Source organism: Micropterus dolomieu, linkage group LG12 (assembly GCF_021292245.1).
Source record: "Micropterus dolomieu isolate WLL.071019.BEF.003 ecotype Adirondacks linkage group LG12, ASM2129224v1, whole genome shotgun sequence".
In the NCBI taxonomy this organism is placed as follows: domain Eukaryota; kingdom Metazoa; phylum Chordata; class Actinopteri; order Centrarchiformes; family Centrarchidae; genus Micropterus; species Micropterus dolomieu.
The window spans coordinates 9998634-10017819 of NC_060161.1; the positions used below are offsets into that span (position 1 = coordinate 9998634).

A 19186-nucleotide genomic window follows, 5' to 3' on the forward strand; every position below is an offset into this window, starting at 1 on the left:
ATTTGATAAGATGAGTTAAAAGCTTCCTAACAGCTTACAGAGAGGAGTGGCATTTGTAGAAAGTGATTAGCGTGTGTGCGTGCTTACTCATGTTTGTTAAATGGTCCTTTGTCCATGTGCAAGGCTATCAGTGGCAGGCCACTGGGATTTGGCCTGGTTCTCCTGATGGCAGGATAAAAAGTCAGGATATCTTGGCCTCCACAGGTTCAGTTTTGACTAGGTTTTAATCCATTGCTATTAATTACCCCAACTTCATGGAGTATAATAGTAAATTGTTTGACACTTTAAATTCCCTAACGTTAGCTGCAGGAGTTTGTCTTTAGTTTCAGTAGATCATTTTCTCAAATCACACATCTTTAATTAAATGTGTTGTGATTCCATCCAAGCCTGCCAGTGTAAATATTCATTTAGGCCCCCAGCTCAGTCTGTCAACAACACACTAGGGCAAGGCTTTTAAATTTCTCATTTCAGCAAGCTCATGGGAAACACTATCCACCTACCTTTTTCTTGTTGGTCGGGCAGATGTAGAAGCTGGTCACCACGATGGGTGTCCCTGGCATCAGGTTGAGTTTGGTGTAGGTCGTGCCATAGTCGGTAGACCTGAAAGCAGGCAGACAAAAACAAGAACAAGCAACATTTAGAAAGGAAACTTTGAGGAATATTTACAATAATATGGTAATTTTCCTTTTGCAATGGTCCCATGAATTACAAAATCTCAATAACAAAAGACATTATGGTAATGATTTGGAGAAAAGAACCTCTAAAAAAAAAACGCCTGCTGCACGTCCAATATGTTGATGGTTCATTAATTTTTGTAACTTTTCTTTATTCTTTAGCACTAAATTCTTCTTATCCTGCATATTCACACAACAGCAGCTCTATGAAAAACCTTTTATGTTGACAGAAGGAGATTAAATCTTCAAAAAGTCCAGGTAAGGGTGACCTGCTCATTCTCCTAAACTGCCCTGAAGACATTTTATCAGCTCTCTGTTCACCACATTACCACGGCCTGAGCTCGGTGACAAATCAGAAATGGCTGGACAACCTGTCAGTGCCACGACAATGCAAAAACAGCCCCGGGGCTAGCAGTGACATACTGGCCAATCCCCAAATCTGGCAGCTTAAAGAGCAGGTACAGACTGCTTTGTGTGTTTGAGATTGATCGCTGGCTGCTGGATTGTTTCTCCAGTCTGGCTCAGTCACAACCGTCCAGCAGAGTGAAGGTGATTGTGACAGGTTTTGAAAAAAAACGGAAGAGGTTTCAGGTCGGCAAGGCTGAAGAGAGGTGACTGCTTATGGATAATTAATGCCTCACATTCCTGTCAGGAATATCCAGAGGAAAGACAAATCCAGGAAACATTCTCAACCACATAATGCGAGCAGGGGAGATTATGGCAGCAATACTGATTATACTGGATTAAGAAACTGAATTTAACTGAGGAGTAAATAGAGGTGAAAGAATGCAAATGTAGACTGTATTTCCAATCACTTATGTGCAGCAGTTGACAGCTTTCTGGGGCTAATTTGAGAGAAATCCAATGCACATAGGAAAGGAGACGCTGCAGCATTTAGCCAGGGCTTGAGGGTTCAACAGGAGGGAGGCTGGAAGAAGAGGTCTTGATGAAAGAGAAAGATGAGCTAGCACGTCAGCCTGGTTAAGGATGAGAGGATTTACTCCTTTGCACAGTGGGACATCATGCACTGGCAGACACACACACACAATAAGACACATACACCCGAAGCCCTGCCAAGCCATTCAGCAATCAGCTCTCCCAGAGTGCTCTGATACAGCTGGAGAAAATGGAGTGGCATAGCAGGGGTGAGCTGTTTCTCCGTTGTGAGCTGGCACATGTTTCCATCTTCCTCGCTGGCCTATGTGCGGTGTTTAACCCCGGATCGCTTGGAGGACACGGACAGATCTAGTGCTGATGGCTGTGTTAGCAGGCAGCTCAGTGCTTATCTCAAAAGCCCACTTGTGGATGGAGTCAGGGCCTGCTAGGCCTGGTGTGTAGAGGTCCACTGAGAGGCTGGATCATCAGGGTATAAGCTCAAAAAACACACTGGGCAGTTGGGAGGACAATAAACATTTTGTATTTGTGGATTCATCACTTGTATACTCTCTTTGTCAAACACAAATTCTAATTCAGCTTTACATTACTATTCAGACCATTTTTCAAAACGTAACATACATTTTTAGGTTGATTTCCTACTTTCCAGGCAGCCCTTATTTTCATTTCATGCTAATAACACATACATTAACATCAATGTATAGACTTTCATGGCTGTGCTGTGTTGTTTATTTATTTTACTTGACTATTTCCCCTTTTCATTCTCCCTCAGTTGTTTTCTTACGTCTGCTGTTTATTGCTGTTATTTGGCTGGTCGGCTCCGGTTGTGTCCCCCCTTAAAACTCTCTTGTTAGAGTAAAATCTATCTGTCACAACATGGTATCCAGGCTGCTGGGCAGGACAGGTTAAAAAAAGAAGAAGAAATACAGCACTGTCAGCAGGTAGACAGACCTAAAAAAATCTACTTTTTTAATGCAAGAATCAAATTCCAAGTATTCTCTTAGTGATTTTTGCTGTTCATTGTTTGTCTTTGGGGTTTAAGTCCTTTTTGATAGCTGAATCTTAAAGAGTAACTCCACAACAAGCTAAAAACATCTGACATTAGCGTATTAAGTTGCTAAGGCAAACATGTTAGCAAAAAAACCACTGATGAATATCAGACCTCCACTCTTGTTTTAGCTCTTCTTTGGTCTCTAACAAATCTCATTAGCTGCTAAATATGTTCAAGTACAGTATGTTCTCCAGCAAGTTGGTAACTTTGTCGGCGATTTGGTGGGAGTGTACAGTTGGTTCATTTGTACATTTTGCTTAAAAATCCTACCAGCTGCTGCTGGACACGAGGTTGATGAAAGCAACATTTTTAGGCCGTAAAACCAAAACAAGTAGATGAAACAGCTTAAAAGCTGTGTAGAGCCCTCAGGATCTACAGAATCGATGATCATTTTCTGTGGTTTGACAACATTACACATAGTCATTTGGTCCATTGGTAATATAAAAATTTCAGTTACTGCAGCTTTAACTGTATCTCAAGTAAAACCAGTGGCAATCAGCAGTGATATAAAGTACTACTTCTTAATGAGATAAAACATAAAACAAGGCATGGCCCTTTGCTATAAAATACAGTAGCCTATTGTTTCACACAGTCACTACTGTACTACTGTACTGACTGTAAAAATAGTGCGGGTCTAAGTTGTTACATACTGTAATGTAAAAAAAAATCTTACCTAATTTTACCAGCATGCACAAAGCAGTCTGTTAGAGTGCAGGTTGCTATACATGACATTGGAATAAACTGTTTAACATAGAGGTCTGCAAAGCGTACTGCCTATTACATATTCATAGTCCTTTATTAGCAGGGGTGGAATGAGTGACCAGGGCTGGGGTGGCCTTATGCCCAGAAACACATCTCAATATCTCAACGCTGACCATTCACATGTGTACAAAAAATTGTACAAAAAAAGATAAGAGTTGAGGCCAGCTTGATGTGGATGGAGTTGTTGGATTGTTTCTCGCTGCACGTAAGGAGGTGACCGAACTTCTAAAAAATGTAATTATAAAATATACAGTATTTATGAATTTTAATATTCAAGTAGATGCGGCTGGTGTGTTTTTTTTTATATAAAAACCTTGCCTAGTAGCAGCATCTACTAGTCAAATCGTTTTGTTGTGACTCGTATATAAAAACCTTGCCTAGTAGCAGCATCTACTAGTCAAATCGTTTTGTTGTGACTCGTGAAAAACATTAACATGGAAACTGAAAAATGTTGCTAAGTAGGGGGGAGGAGTCAGGGCGCAATGGAAATATGTTGCACCACTAACAAGGCTAATTTGGGGGTTGGTGTGGAAAGTCAGCAGACACAGCACATTATATGGCGAGAATAACGATGTTGAGTTAATAGGAGAGTTCATTTTGTACTGTCTGCCATCCAGACCCCTGGATTAATAGACTGGTGGGGAGCTATTGTAGATTAATGAGGAATAATTACTTTGAAACAGCGTGGGGAGCAGATGAAAGGGGAGATGGCGGAGCACTGGGAGGAGGAGAGGGGAGAAGGGTTGGAAGAAAAAGTGACTAAAATTGAATCTTGCACTCAATGCAGCCTAGCAAAATGACATATTAGCAGAAAAGTAGGGCATCAGGACACACACACACACACACACACACAAACCATTACCACTGATATTCCCCTTTATTTCGTACAATATGTACAAATGGTATTTCATTCGGGTGTGTCAGTGCCAGTCAGTTCAGGGAAACAACTCCCACAATCTTACCCTCAAACATCATAATCATGACATGGATGGAGAAACATTTGTTTCTGATGCACAAAGACTTAAACAAGCCACTTGGTAGAGGCCATACAGCTGAAACAATAACAGTGGAAGGGCACACGCCACTAGAATACTGAGGCAGGAAAGGGGAGCGAAAGGCAGACATGGAAGTGTCTGTGAGAGTGGATGTGACAGAGACAGACACCGTGGGTGAAATTGTATTTTCCTTGATGCGCTTGAGAAAACAGAGAATGTGGAAGCACTTTAGGGTGGCGACAGGTGCTGATTCAGATTTAATGTCCTAATATGTCAAGGTTGCTCCCAGCGCCTAATGTCTCAGAGAAGACAAATCGAGAGCATCAAAGCGACGTGTGACGAAACGTAATATCAAAATATAGAGAAAGTGGGGGAATGAGGATGGACGTGTAGAAACAGATTTCTAATGAATTTCCGATATATCCACCTTAAGATCTTCAACATGTTAGTCATGAAGGTGTATCCTTCAAGGCATGTCTATTCTCACTGTGCATGCATGTCAAGAGGTATGTGCTGTCAAGAACTAAGCTAATACTCTGAAACAGATTCAATCAAAGCTAATGGCAGAGCAGAGCAGTTGCCGTGTTAAAGACGAGCCAGGGGACATACAGTCGCTGGATGCGACTTGACAAGCGGAAGGTCTGATTTGTGCAGGGAGCTGAATGCTGAGGCAGACAGATGCTGTCAGTCTGAGTCAGGCCCGAACAGCCAGACGGCCAGACTGTTGACAAGACTCATCAGTGATTGGCTTACATACAGATGTCCCAGGGAACTCAACTAGCAATTGGGGGGCAGTCGGGAAAGAAGCCAGAGTTCCCTGACTAGACAGAGAATTGAGCCGTATCTGCCTGTGGAGAATGTGTCAGAGCTTTCGATCATCTGTGCAACATGCTGCATTGCCACCGACACACAAGGCTGAGAAATATGCAATTCACGCCACCACTCCGCTGACAAGAGTGATGAAGCATGAGGCAAATTTGCTTTCTTGCCAGGGTACCAATCACTGGGGTTAATAGCTGCATCCCAAAAGAATTTGGAGCCAGATTTTGTCCAGAGCAGTTAAAAGCCCGGGTCAAGAGCGATCCAAACGATATGAGCTTGTCTATCTTTCTTTTTGAAAGAGCAGGGAATTAGCCGGAGATGGGAGCTTTTGATTTATCGCAGCAAAGGCACTTGCCATCAATAGTGTTAAAAAATACTGCTGGGAGAGGGCCACCATTAGCGTTACAGCTGATTTACAGTGGTTAAAAGCAAGGCATCATAAATACCACCTGAAGGATTGCACTTTCAACAAGTGTGATCACATTTTATGCTTTAGAATGGTAAATGTGCAGAAACACAGTTTCATGACACATCGCTGTGGTGCTGAGACAATGAGCCAACGAGGTGTGATCCTAAAAAGATTAAAGGGGGTGCTTCCATCTGCTTCACACACGGACAGGTCATCAATGCTGACCTCTATCTGTCTCGCATCTTTGTTTAAAGTTGGCCAGTTTGCTTGACTGCAGCTGATTTTTAGAAATCAGGCAACATATCAGTGCTGTCTACAGTATGTTTATTTTCCTTACTTTTTACAGCAGTGCAATGGTTATGGATGATAAAGCTCAGGGAGTCTCAGGTGTACCCATGACGAAGGCTTTATGGCCATCAACTCTGGCCTGATTGTGTCAAAGCCCGGCTTTATTGACTGCAGAATGGAATGTAGAATGATTGTATGTCTTCCAGAGATCTACCACATGTTGCAAACAGAGAAGCTGCAGGAGAGCTGTGAGCTGACTTCGAAAAAAAAACTGATCAAAAATGCCCGTGGCTACCACAATGCCTCCATCGTTCCTTCAAGACATTTGTGGCCCTGTCGCGATCTGGTTGTGACAGTTAAATGTCAGACAAACAGATTTTAACACTCAGTCCGTTAGTGTGAACGCTCCTCAGTTGTGAATGCCTCCAGGAAATGGCAGCTATGCAAGTAAGGTGTGAACCTGTGTTGGTAGGGAAAGCAAAAAGACAACTGACGAACTTCTCTTGGCCTTGGGATGACCGTAGCAGAGGTGTCAGCCACACTGTTCACTGCGAACGAAAGGGCAAACAAGTCTTAGTGTCTACAGAAAAGCGCTATGATTGACAGGTTTATGACAGACTATAGAAGAGAGAAAACTGCTCAGAGATCTCGCTGTGTGTTGTAAACTTCTCTCTACCAAAGAAATTGTCCAAATGAACACTTGTGACAGTGAGGTTTGTGGATTATCCATAGTACAGAGGCACTGTTTTTGCAGAGCCAGCAGTTGATTTATTTAAATGTGACTTGTCAGTGATTTGACATTGTCTTTGAGGCAGAGGCAAGAATCTCAAAGACAGATATGCCAAAACCTTCCATACATTTTCCGAATCTTATCCAGGATTGAGTCACGTTGGCAGCAGTCTACGTAAGGTGGCCAAGACTTCATTCTCCCTTGCCACATTCTTCATATCTTCCAGGAGGATCCTGAGACGACCCTATGCTCGGATGGGATATGTAATCCCATCCGCCTGTTTTGGGCCTCCACCTGGTCTCAATGTGCCAGGAAAACCTTTACTGGGAGGTGTTCAGGGAGCATCTCGTTCAGATGATCATCAGGGATGTCTGATCTACTCACAATATCTCTAAGGATGTGCCCAGCCCTGTGAAGGAAACTCATTTCTGCTGCTTGTTTCCACAATTTCATTCTTTTGGTGACTACCCAAAGCTCATGACCCATGAGCCATCTGTCGGCTATATATCACGAGGGGTTAGTGGGAGAATATGTACTGTTGGTTATTTCCAGGAACAGATGCTTTTACTGTGAAAAACCTTCCTCCACCAGCGCAGTCCTGTGAATATGTCCAATGATGGCTCATCAGCATTCACATTCTTCTCCCTCTCCCATCCTTCACTTCCTGAACAATTATAGAGCACACTTTGGATTTTGAGTCCTGCCTCTGCACTTGGCACCACTTTATTAAAGTGCCATTTGCAGTGGCGGAGGACCTTGAATGCACCGTCATGTCTAATTCAGCAGAGAGGACTTGGAAGATAACACACTGTATTGTCCTGTTCTGTAAAGAGTAGGAGTAGACACTTGTAGAAGTGGAACTGATCAGAGTTGACAGTCACTGATGCTGTTACAAGGGTCCATTCTGTTGCTTATGCTACAATCGCTCATGCCGTATGATGAGAGTAAATTAGCTAATTTGCATTAAAATCACAATACCTGGCGGCAGAGGGTGGGAAGATGTGGGCTAAATTTCTGTTCAGCTTAGTCACTGATGCCTCGACAGCAATTGGCAAACTGCATCTGGAAGTGCCTCCTACACTGCCAGTAGTCTGAGCAGGCAGTTAGCCAGGATACAGTGATTCATGCTCGGTAAGGGCATTTCACAGTGGCGGATAGTCTCTTGAAGTGCTCAAAACCACTGGAGCATAGATATCAGGAGCAAAGAGCTTCTGCCATTTGAGATGCTGCTCATGGAAGCCCCCTACAATTCATTTTACTTCTATTTTTCCTGTTTGTATGGAGAAATGACATAATAATGACTCTATAGAAAGAAGAAACTGTGAGTCAAGGTATTGAAATTCATCAAGCAGCCTTCCCAGAGGTTATAAGAGGTTTTTATTTCGCCACTCACCTCTACTCTCTGAGACTCTACGGTGAGTCACTGGCCTCGTCCTGTCTGCTTTAATGGTATTTTTTTGGGATCCTTTTGACAAGAACCACTGAATAAAAGAATAATAAAAAGACATTCGGAGGTTGCCATGGCCTTGAGGTCTCCCTCTATGGACTACAGTCAGCCTACCTACCCACCACCCAGTAGCGTAGTGGATAAATGTAAATGTAAAGGCTCTGTATTTGTATAGCGCCTTTCGAGTCTTTGCGACCACTCAAAGCGCTGTAAACCATTGTGCCACATATTTCATTCTCAACATCTTCCACGCGATCGATCACATAATGCTTCATAAATTACTCACTTGTGGTACAATGCTCGAACTTTGGGACTCCTCCTGTTAATCTGTTTCCAATTAGAGATTGTTTTATATGCCCATAGCTAGGAACGGAAATCACTGAGGTTGTTTCTCTGAAAAGAGGTGCAGGAATGGTTCTAATAACATCGATAAAAAGGGAATGTGTGTGTATACACTCTGTATTACCAGGAGAAACAACCAAACTCCCTGGACCCCATCAACAAAACTCCATGGCTCTCCCAGTGAGCATAATTAGCAGAAATGAAAACTGAAATCAGTATAGACTCAAATCTTTTTCATGACTGTAAAAAGAGAGAAATCAGGGAATCATCAAAGTCACTATCAGGTTGTTATGTCCCCATAGGAAAGGGTGAAAAGGCAAAAAAGTTAAAAAGGTATCCGTGGAGAGCTAACATGAGAGGGTGAATCAAAGCTTTATAGCTGAGCCCAGTCCCAGGACAGGTCTCAGGCTTTGTCTCCAGCATTTGTGTCAAAACGGCAACAACCCACACGGAACGGAGAAAAATGTCTTTTATGATGAGGGACAGAATGATCTGTGAAGTGCATGTAATCAGAAATACTTTATTGATCCCTGATGGGAAATTGTTGAATGTAAACCCGTTGACTGAAACGTGAGCCATGTAAAGAAGTGTTTGAGCTTTGCCAGTCCATTTATCCTTCTGCCTCTCTACCTCTGTTTCTCCTGACCGAGATCGAACACTTCTTGCAAGGTTCTCTTCAGTCTTTCTGCTCTCATGTGGTTAAGCTCTGACTCAGCCACTTCTGCTGGCTGGATTTGGCTCAGCAGAGCCACCGAAAGCCTTGAGAAACACCCCATCCACTTCCAGTCTGTAACACCTACGCTGCACCCTCCCTGCACCTTGTCCCAGCTGTATAGAAGGAGGAAGGGCAGTAAATGGGGACATTTATCTAGGTGACAACCCTACCAGCACCCTTAGGGACGTGCACCCTGAATATCACACTATCCCAGGCTTCACGTGAAACATTAGTGTGTTTGTGTGCAGTTGAACCTGGGAAGTGTGACTTGGATCTTCTGTTTTATGTGTGCAGAAGAATGAACAGAATTGAGCAGAAAAAACGTAGCAAATCCGCCAACCAAACGTGGCTGTGAATCCTTAAACAGACCACATTGTTCAAGCCAGAGCAGCAGAGCCTTTCCTCTCTCTGCTGTTTCAATCAATCTACTCTGCAAATGATCAACCTCTCTACACTTTGTTTTCTTTCTCTATAACCGTGCAGAGGAAGTACAAAGACAAAATAATGCTCTTCAGCTTAATTGCTTTGATCTAACATCTAAAAAGATGTTGTTTTTTCATTCTTTCCTCAGGCTTTTGGAAAATACTCATCACTCTCATCCCAAAAAGCCAATTACTGATATCATGTAGGTGAATAACGCAAGCCAAAATATTACTCAGTTCTCAGCAATTAAAACATTGTCAGGGTTAGGGTTTCACTGTTTCACTGTTTCCGTGTCATTTCACGCTGGTTAGACTGCATTGACTTCTATAGTGCAGAAACGGCGTGTCATTTCCCGCTGTTCAGTCCCTATAGGCCTATGCAACACAAAGGATGTTAACCCTAGAGTTAACCGGTCGACATGCCTATATAGCTAGTTAGCTACTTAAACTTTAACGTAGCTAATGGAATGTAGCTAACGCTAGGTAGCTAACATTAGCAACGATGTAGCATGGTAAATTATGAGATTTTTTGAGAAGAAGAGGACAGACAGGTGGACAGCTCTGTCTGCTATTTATGCTAATACACTCACAACCACAAGTCATTAGAAGTAGTCTAACAGTGAACAAATGGTCAGCTGTACCAAGTGCAAGCAGCAGATTCCCATATAAACCATAAACAGAGAGATGGTTTGGTGTCTGCTTCTAGTTAGCTTTAGCTTTGACTAATAGGCCAGTGAAAAGTGAGAACTGTCCTGTGAGGGACACATTAAGGATAGAGCTTGTATAATTTATAGTATGGTATAATATTGCAGTCAGTGGGATGGAACTATGCCAAACCAGTGTAAGCATTACATTATGTTTCAGACCTCTTCGTCCTCTGGAAAAGCTCAAATGTGGATAAAATAATGGGGATTTTTTTGTATGAATTTAGTCCAAAATAAAAGCAGCTGATGCCAACAGCCAATCATCACCTTTACTGTTTTGCTGATGACTGTACCACCACTTTTGAAGTGATGGTGAATAGGCCTAGGGAATGTTGTTTATTTGTGTTTGGTTTGCGGAACCCATGAATGTTATGTAGCAATTATGGCTCTTTATATAATTTGAACCCAAAAGGACCTTTGTGGTTGTGCTGCAGAATTCTGTTTGTGCCACTAGACAGTGACTGTTAAACAACCTCCAGGAGACTTTCTTGCAAATTGTGCTTTGGATAGGCAACTTTTAACTAAACTGGACATGGTAAAAAAAAAGAAAGACATGTTTCCTCAGCTTTATTGATTTCCTTTTTGCCTTCAGTTTTGTGGCCTGATTGAATTGGAATCTTAAGCAGCAAAACGGACTGAGGGTTTTGCTTGAAAAGCAATATTTGGATTTAAAAGGGACAATGGAGTTGGATGTTACTGCAGGTGATCAAGATGGCTAAATCCTTTTGTACTAGCCCCGTCACTTTTTGGTTTGTTTGGTTTAAGCTTCACTGCTATTAAGAAGCTGTTAAAATTGTCTGTAGCATATGTTTTTGAAGCGATGTATTACAGTGGTTGGTACTTTCATTAACCGTGCTAGGAGTGTAGCTGTGGCGATGGAAGCAGCAGAAGTAAGCATTAAGTTCAAAGCCTCACAGAGGCATGGCAATAGACTCTTAGGGCCTGATTTACAAAAGGTTTGCGTGAGTAAAAATGTGCGCAAACTTGATATCACCAGCAAATTAGCACATAAGCTGATCTACTAACGGTGTGCACGCAGAATGACGTCTTTCAAAAGCGCAAGATAGCACCTGTTGTTCATTTAGTACTTTTGCCTTAATGAATATGCAGTTTGGGGCGTAACATGCAAATACATTTATTTACTACACGCAATGTGATCTACCAAGCCTAAACGCAATTTCATGTGAGTGCAACAGCCTCTGTATTTCATACGTTTGAAAGGAAGGTGCAAACTGCCAAGTGTTGTGCAGAGATGGCTTCTGTTATTGTTGCCAGAAGGAGACACAGCTGTAATGAAAGAAAACGTAGAGAAATTAACAATATTAGATAATATTATTCTATATCCAATGTATAGAAATACTATAATTTTATTTTATTTATTCAATGAACTATATGAATAGAATTCTTTTTGTATTTTCCTTTAGCTTTGGTAATACTGTTGTATTAACATTCATGCCAATAAAGCACATTTTGTTTCGACTTGACTTCTTTTCTCCGTGAGATGGAAGAATTTAGAAAGTTGCGTTGCGCTGCGTTGAGCCCCCAGCTGCACTAGTGCACGGATCACACATAAAATTCATCCAGCCAGAGGAAACGATCACCAACTGTTCACAGCGCGCCGGTCGTAATAGCGACACAACCCATTGTGGACAGGTCACCAGTTTTATAAATGTTAGTTATTTATTATATTATAACACTTGCTGGTTGAAGCTTTTCAAAAATTTGGATTTACTGTTTTGTTATATATTATTGTTAACAAAATGTTGAGTTTTGAACATCATGGGCCTCAGAGAATTGAGATGGTCAATGTTACACTTGGACAATTTTATGGACAATGAAGTCATTTATTAATTAGGATAAATGATAATCATTTTGATTATTTAGTACTTACCCAGTAGCAATTGTTTTGGGATTTACTTAGGCAGAAATAAAATGGCTTTTAAGTATAACACTGCCACGCAGTTATACATGTAAATGGCGGAAAGGAAAATCTTCAAAGCAGAAAATGGATCGATAGTTTTCCTTACAGAACAACAGAGTTTAATTAAAAACAAACTGGTTTGAATCTCTATTCATCACCTGATACCCCTCTAAGGGTCTTGACTTCAAAGACCAACGGGCTACTTTCTCCTTGTTGAGCGTGGCTTAATGCTGGAAACCTATTCTCTTACTGCCGTGGGGCATCTCACAGTAGTCCACTTAAAGGCCAACATGCTGTCTCACTGGCAATGATCAAGAGCAAATACAAAGACAACCACGAAGGACGTGAGAAAAGGTGCCTTGATGTGCCGGAGGGCTGTGCTGTGGATAACTTATGGGCAGAAACCCTTCACCGATTAGTTGGAGATTGAGCTGTGCTTCGCAGAAGAAATTCATTAAGAGGAGGATCAGAAGGTTTCACATGACGTCACAGGATTATTTATTTATGTAATGCTTTATCAAACTGATGAAATAAAGCCTTTGTGGGCATTGTGTTTGTTTATAGATTTTGTTGTGATTTGTTGACATTTGATATCAGACTCAGGGAACATCCCTATCTCTTTGTCCCCATGTCCCTCTTTCTTTTTTAATCTCAGCACTTTGACCTTTGACCCCAACAAGAGAAGCCTGACAGGATCATCAGACGCCCACATGTGCCTGGGTGTCAGAAGTGAGGCCTCCTGGGAGAGGGTCCTGTGCCAACGTTAGGCTACGCGAAGACAAACCAATTTGTCACAGTAACCGTGTCTGACAAGACCCTGGGACTAATCAGCCACTGCTGATTGCTGTTACTTTGACTGTCAATAAGACTGGAGTTATAGATGTGTACTAAATTCAGTGGTGGTAGTGTACTGTAGATTTATAAAGATCTTAACCCTTACCACACTTGGTCATTTCTAAATGTTTCAGGAGCTACCAAAACAGACTTGTTGTCTTCTTGATAACCTTTCATTTGTGTATTTTTTTTCACAATAATTTTGTATATATAATACTTTAATTATAAAATGTAAAACACCACATTGGAAGCTTTTCATATTACAATAAAAAATCTTTTGATTTATCTAGAGATAGATAGAGGACTGATACCATGCCTTATGCCTTTGGTAAGTAAGGAGCTAGAGTCAGCCAGCCTAGCTGGGAAGCATGGATACAGCTACTTGGCTCCAAGGTCATTATCCTTAACTAAAAGTAACAAAATAATGAAAATTAAGTTTTAAAAAAAAATTTTTGTTAACTGTAATAAAATAAAAACAAAACTTTACAAAAAAAGATAACTAACTGAAACTGTATTGTCTGTTTGCAAAACTAACTAAAATAAACTAAAATTATATGACTGAATGTAATGTTTGTCAATTTATTTCATAGGATCTATATAAGCCTAGGAAAAATCTCACGAATTTGAAAGTCCATCGAAAAGCTTGCACAAGAAGGCTAACTTAACAAGGTCAACGCCAAGCCCCCCTCCCCAGATACAGAAGCTAACCCCAGTCGAGGCAGCTGTCATACATCTTTTATAGTTGTCTTTTGTGGATTGTTGTACATCTGTCCTAAGTGAATACATTTTTTAAAAATTGTATGATGTTTTGTTGAGTTTTTATTACACAGTACTTTTTCTGACCAAACTAAAACTAAGCATTGTCATAAAAAATAAAAACTAAACTAAACTAGCAAACCTGCTTTAAAAACAAATTAAAACTAAACTGAACTTGAAAACAAAAAGTCAGAAATAAAAATAAAAACTAATGTAAAACTATAATAACCTTGCCTGTCTCAAATTCAAATACATAAATGTCAACCAACACGTCTGACACTCACTAATTAACGTGTTATATTTTGTTTCTTCAGCCTGAACAGACCCCGCACCTGGCAACCATACAATGAATTTGGCAGTTTGGTACCATCATGTCAGTTTAGAGATTCCATAGGCTGTGCTCACCCATAAATATAATATACATGCATGTTCATGTGTGGGTTACACAAATATAGAAAAGTTGGCTTTAGGTGTATTTCTTCATTTGTTATGCTAGCTAGCAAGCAAGCTCTTTGCCCTTGCTTCCAGTATTTATACTAATCTAGGCTAACCATATCCAGACTCCAGCTCTGTGCTTAAAGTGTGGCCACAAGTGATAAAATTACAAGATAATGGAAGACACTAAAATGTAGTGTAACAGTAGCACAGGGAGAGTTACAAAGCAACAGCATATGTTTTGCTAAGCTTAGCTAAAATTAGCCACCATTATCTACTTGTCATACTGAGAGAGGTTGTATCAGTGTGTTGATATGATGATTGACGTTGAGGAACGGGGCTTCTACATGCTGGTCATTTTCTACTTTTCACTTTTCACACCACACACACACACACACACACACACACACACACACACACACAGACACAGACACAGACACACTATACACCCAACAACAGCATCAGCAACAGATCTGAATATTTTGGTTTATCAAAATCTACAGGGGTGGCAGCTAACATGAGCAGAATTAACATTATAATGCAAACAGTCCAACTTTCTTCTCCTGCTGGATGCATCTAAGTTTGCATCCTGCAGAGAGAGAGGAGGGACCGCGTTGGACACACACGCACACAGAGTGAGGCAGACGGTGGTTGCAGTACGTGGGCTGACAACACAGAGAGGCAACCAGTTTCCCAGGGGGCCGAGCAAGCACACTGCAGTGCCTTCTCATCTCCTAATCATCTGTCGCCCCCCTAAGACACACACCCACACATTGTATAAAGCGCATTGGCTCAACTAGGTGTAGCTGCTCTTCGGTGTGTTTGGAGTCAGATACTATCCAGATATCTCTTATGATGTGTCATATTTATTGAGCAAGGCTATACTGAACTGTTATACTGAACAGGTTCATCTCAGGTTTGCATGAACATCCAACCCCCACCAGATACCTGTAATTGGAGTTTGCAACGGTACAATCATCTGAGGCAATAAAAGCTAACATGCATCACCGAGAAGGACATCCACCTCTTAATAATAAAAGGCAACTGAGATGGCTCTTAAATGTCTAAATGCCACACTGCAGTGAATGTGTTTACAGGCCTATAAAAGCAATCCTTACTCATGGGGTAATCTTTACTGCAGCCGCCTGCCTTCAGTGAGAGCAGATTGTGTGGTTCTGAGTGTGCAATCCACTAACCTCGACTATTAATATCTCTACTGAGCAGGACCATTAAAACAGTGCTGGAAGAATTTGACCCAAAGCTAGCCGGGGTGCCGGTGGTGGCAGGAGCCTTACAGCAGAAAAAAAAAGACGTTGTGGCGCAGTGAGATTATCCTCATGTCAAGTCATTTGTGTGGGAAGCAAAAGGAAAGTTATATTATTTACTTTATTTTGACATACAAGGTTCTGATGCAAGACTTTCCTCAACCTCCCCTTGCAGCAGTGACATTGATTTTCATCTTTTAAAAGGCCCAGCCTTACGAAGATGTGGGAAAGTGTTTCTGGTACAATGGATTTTTTTCAAACGCCTTCATTTGCTAGATTCCCAGTTGTATTATATTTGCTACATGAGTTTCTTAGAACCCTAAGTCATGAACATGATCAATACATTCCTGAAAAAATGGTTGTATGCAATCTGACGCATGCCTTCTACCCTCTGCTGAATGTATCTGTTCACCGTAGGCAGTAGCGGGTCTTTGAATGACATATCCAATATGGCTGCCTTCATAGTGACTTGGCAGGGAAATCATAATTTTGAAAAGGTTACGGTAAGAATAATATTTATATTGTTACTTATATTACAGTATGAATATTCACTGACTAAGCAACTGATAATTACTTGATATTTCCTGCTTTATTTTATAAAAAATCATGCTGAAAATGTGTCTCAAATATGATACAGCATATATAAGGCAATAAATCCATCAATCGTATTATACCCACCATAATGCCAAATACACTGTTTTGATTATTTTATCAAACATGTTTTTTAAACTTTATTTAAAGGGACAATTCTGCACTTTTATGTGGCTGTCCAAGTATCGATGCAGTCAATTGAGGCAGTCTTGAGTTCTGCTGCAATGAATGTCAGCATTTGTTTTTTGGACGCTGTCCAAAAGCCTGAGTGTGCTCAGATGCTGGTAACTGTTTTTTCATGTTGCTTTTAGTGGAACTTTATGCTGCAGCGCTAGTTCAGCTAGCATTAGCTAGCATTAACTTTGTTTTTGTCAACTTACTCTGCTTTCTCGGTCACTATAGCACACACTGAGGGATTTATTGCTTCAGTTTACCACAATTACCACCAGTACTGACTGGACATCCCCATAGAAAGAAATCTATCAGAAATAAATCAGAAATCAGAAAATACTTGTGTCACAGTTGCTCACATTGCACATCAAATAAACAATAAAGAAGTGGCTATAATAATAGAAAGTTGCTAAGTAGAATATGAAGAACTATGTGAGTGGACAGTTTACAGTATATGACAAAAGTGTAATGATAAATAGTAGTAAAGAATAAACAGTAGTAATAATAATAAGAACTGATAGCGTTGAGGTGGAATGTATTAGACGTCCTTAAAGTTTGCAGTAATAGAGAATATTGCACATTTAGTCTTGAAACAAAGAATATTGCACATTAGTTTCTGAAGTATTGCACAACAAGGTCTGTTACTGACTTAGAGACTGTGTGTCTGACACTCTGAGGAATGAGTTAGAAAGGACTTCCTGTGGCGCTCTGTGGTGCATTTTGGAGGGATGAGTCTGATAATTATCCAGGACATCCTTGTAAAAGAGATTAAAAATCTCAATGGATTTCTTTCCTGGTAAAATAAAAGTTAAATAAAAAATATATATATAATAGAGTCTTTGCTTTAAATAGGAGGTCACACTGAGATAAAAAACTATTTTACAAGATTAAAGACTAACATGTCATCTTAAGATATATTTAGAGTATGAGTTGAGATATTAATACATTTCTCAATTTCCACTAATGAGGGTAGGTTGCATGTTTTTTTTTTAGAAATGCTGTCATGATAATCACTTGGATGCTGCAATGACTCACTTGCTAATAATTGACTTCTTCTCCTGGATGTTCACTAAAGCAATTCCATGTCTATCATAATCTGTATGTTACATTGACCGATTCAGAGAAGAAATTCAGAGTAGACATTTCATATTTCATTATTTTGTGTGTGAACAGAGGAACATCTGCTACAAGGCAAAATAAAGAGTTAAATAGCGAGAGAAAATAACATCGTATTGATGAAAAAAAGTTGTGTGTCCAATAAACACTTCACTTTCCAGAAAACAACTTTTTCTGGCTGTTATTTGACGTGTTACTGACAAAAATGATTTATAGCGGCGCTTTCTGATCACCCTAAACTCCTCGCTAATAACATCCTGCTGCTTCCACAGGAAAACGACAGCCAGAATTATAATTATTAGTGGTCATTTAAAAACACCTGCTGCCTGATGACTGCCGCTTTAACAATGATTATAGATATATTGCTGCTAATGGGCGTCGGGGATGTGCCTGATAAATAAATGACACAAATAAACTACTCAGTTTTGTTTATTACTGAAAGAACACGGCATATTTGTGGAAGCAATCAAAACAGCTATAAATGCTCTAAATACAATCTAAAACTGTTTGTAACAGAAAGTCTGATACTTCACAGGATGCTGCTAGATAATAAAGGATTAATAATGGCCAGCTGAGGAGGACAAATATTGAGATAGGCTACATAACTTCCTGAGGAAGGCAGACAAGAGCACCCCACGCAGATTTTAATTCAGTTTTAATTCATCAACACATAATAATATAATAATAATAATCTTTATTTGTAGAGCACTTTTCAAAAACAAGTTACAAAGTGCTTTAACAAGTGTAAAGACAATAATACCCAAGAGACAATAATACAAAAACAATACAAGATAAAAGCATGAAAACATTGAAAAGACTAAAATACACGTTAAGATAAATATAAAATTAGTAAAATACAATAAAATAAAAGGGATAAAATAAAGTCAAATAAGATCGGGAAAAGCTCTCCTATAAAAGTATGTTTTAAGAAGGGACTGACTCAGCTGACCTGATTTCCTCGGGCAGGCTGTTCCAGAGCCTCGGGGCCCTGACAGCAAACGCTCTGTCCCCTTTAGTTTTCAGTCGAGACACTGGAACAGACAATAGACCTCTGCCCGAGGATCTCAAGGTACGTGCTGGTGTGTATGGGACTAAAAGTTCAGAAATATAACAAGGCGAGAGGCCGTGAAGAGCTTTAAAAGTAATCAACAGAATTTTAAAGTCAATTCTAAAACATACTGGGAGCCAGTGTAATGAAGCTAAAATAGGGGTAATGTGGTCATATTTCTTTGTTCTGGTTAAAAGCCTGGCAGCTGAGTTCTGGACAGTCTGGAGTCAATCAGTAGATTTTTGGGTTAAACAGGTGAAAAGGCTGTTGCAATAATCCAGGCGTGATGAGATGAAGGCGTGTAAAATGGTCTAGGGGTCCTTAAAAGTTAACATAGATCGAATTTTTGCTATATTTCTAAGTTGATAAAAACATGATTGAACAAGCTTTGTGGTGTGCTGCTCGAAATTTAAATTACTATCAAACCAAACACCAAGGTTCTTTGCCACAGGCTTAATGTGATTTACTAGGGAACCAGCAGATGGCAGTATTTGATTTGCCATCTGCTGAGACCCGATGACCAGGATTTCTGTTTTGTCTGAGTTCAGCTGGAGGAAATTATTTGACATACATTTTTTAACTTCACAAAGGCAGTTGTTAAGTGAACTCAGCATTCCAGGGTCTGTGGATCTGACGGGCAAGTATATTTGTGTGTCATCAGCATAAATATGAAAAGAAATGCCATGTTTATGGATAATATGTCCAAGGGGAAGCAGATACAAGGAAAACAAAATGGGTCCTAAGACCGACCCCTGAGGCACACCAAATTTAACTGGACAGAACGAGGAGACATA

The 19186-nt window shown here is 40.4% G+C and overlaps 1 protein-coding gene across 1 annotated transcript in view; it reads right to left on the reverse strand.

Moving 5' to 3' along the window:
- Positions 1 to 82: 82 nt before the first annotated feature.
- LOC123980832 (VPS10 domain-containing receptor SorCS2-like) overlaps positions 83 to 19186 on the reverse strand; it is a 174441-nt gene continuing 155337 nt past the window's right edge. The window contains exons 3-4 of the mRNA XM_046065379.1: positions 501 to 600; positions 83 to 162 (exon numbers count right to left, since the gene is read on the reverse strand). Coding sequence (XP_045921335.1) covers positions 97 to 162; positions 501 to 600 — 166 coding nt within the window. The 3' untranslated portion in view covers positions 83 to 96. The remainder of the gene's footprint in view (positions 163 to 500; positions 601 to 19186) is intronic.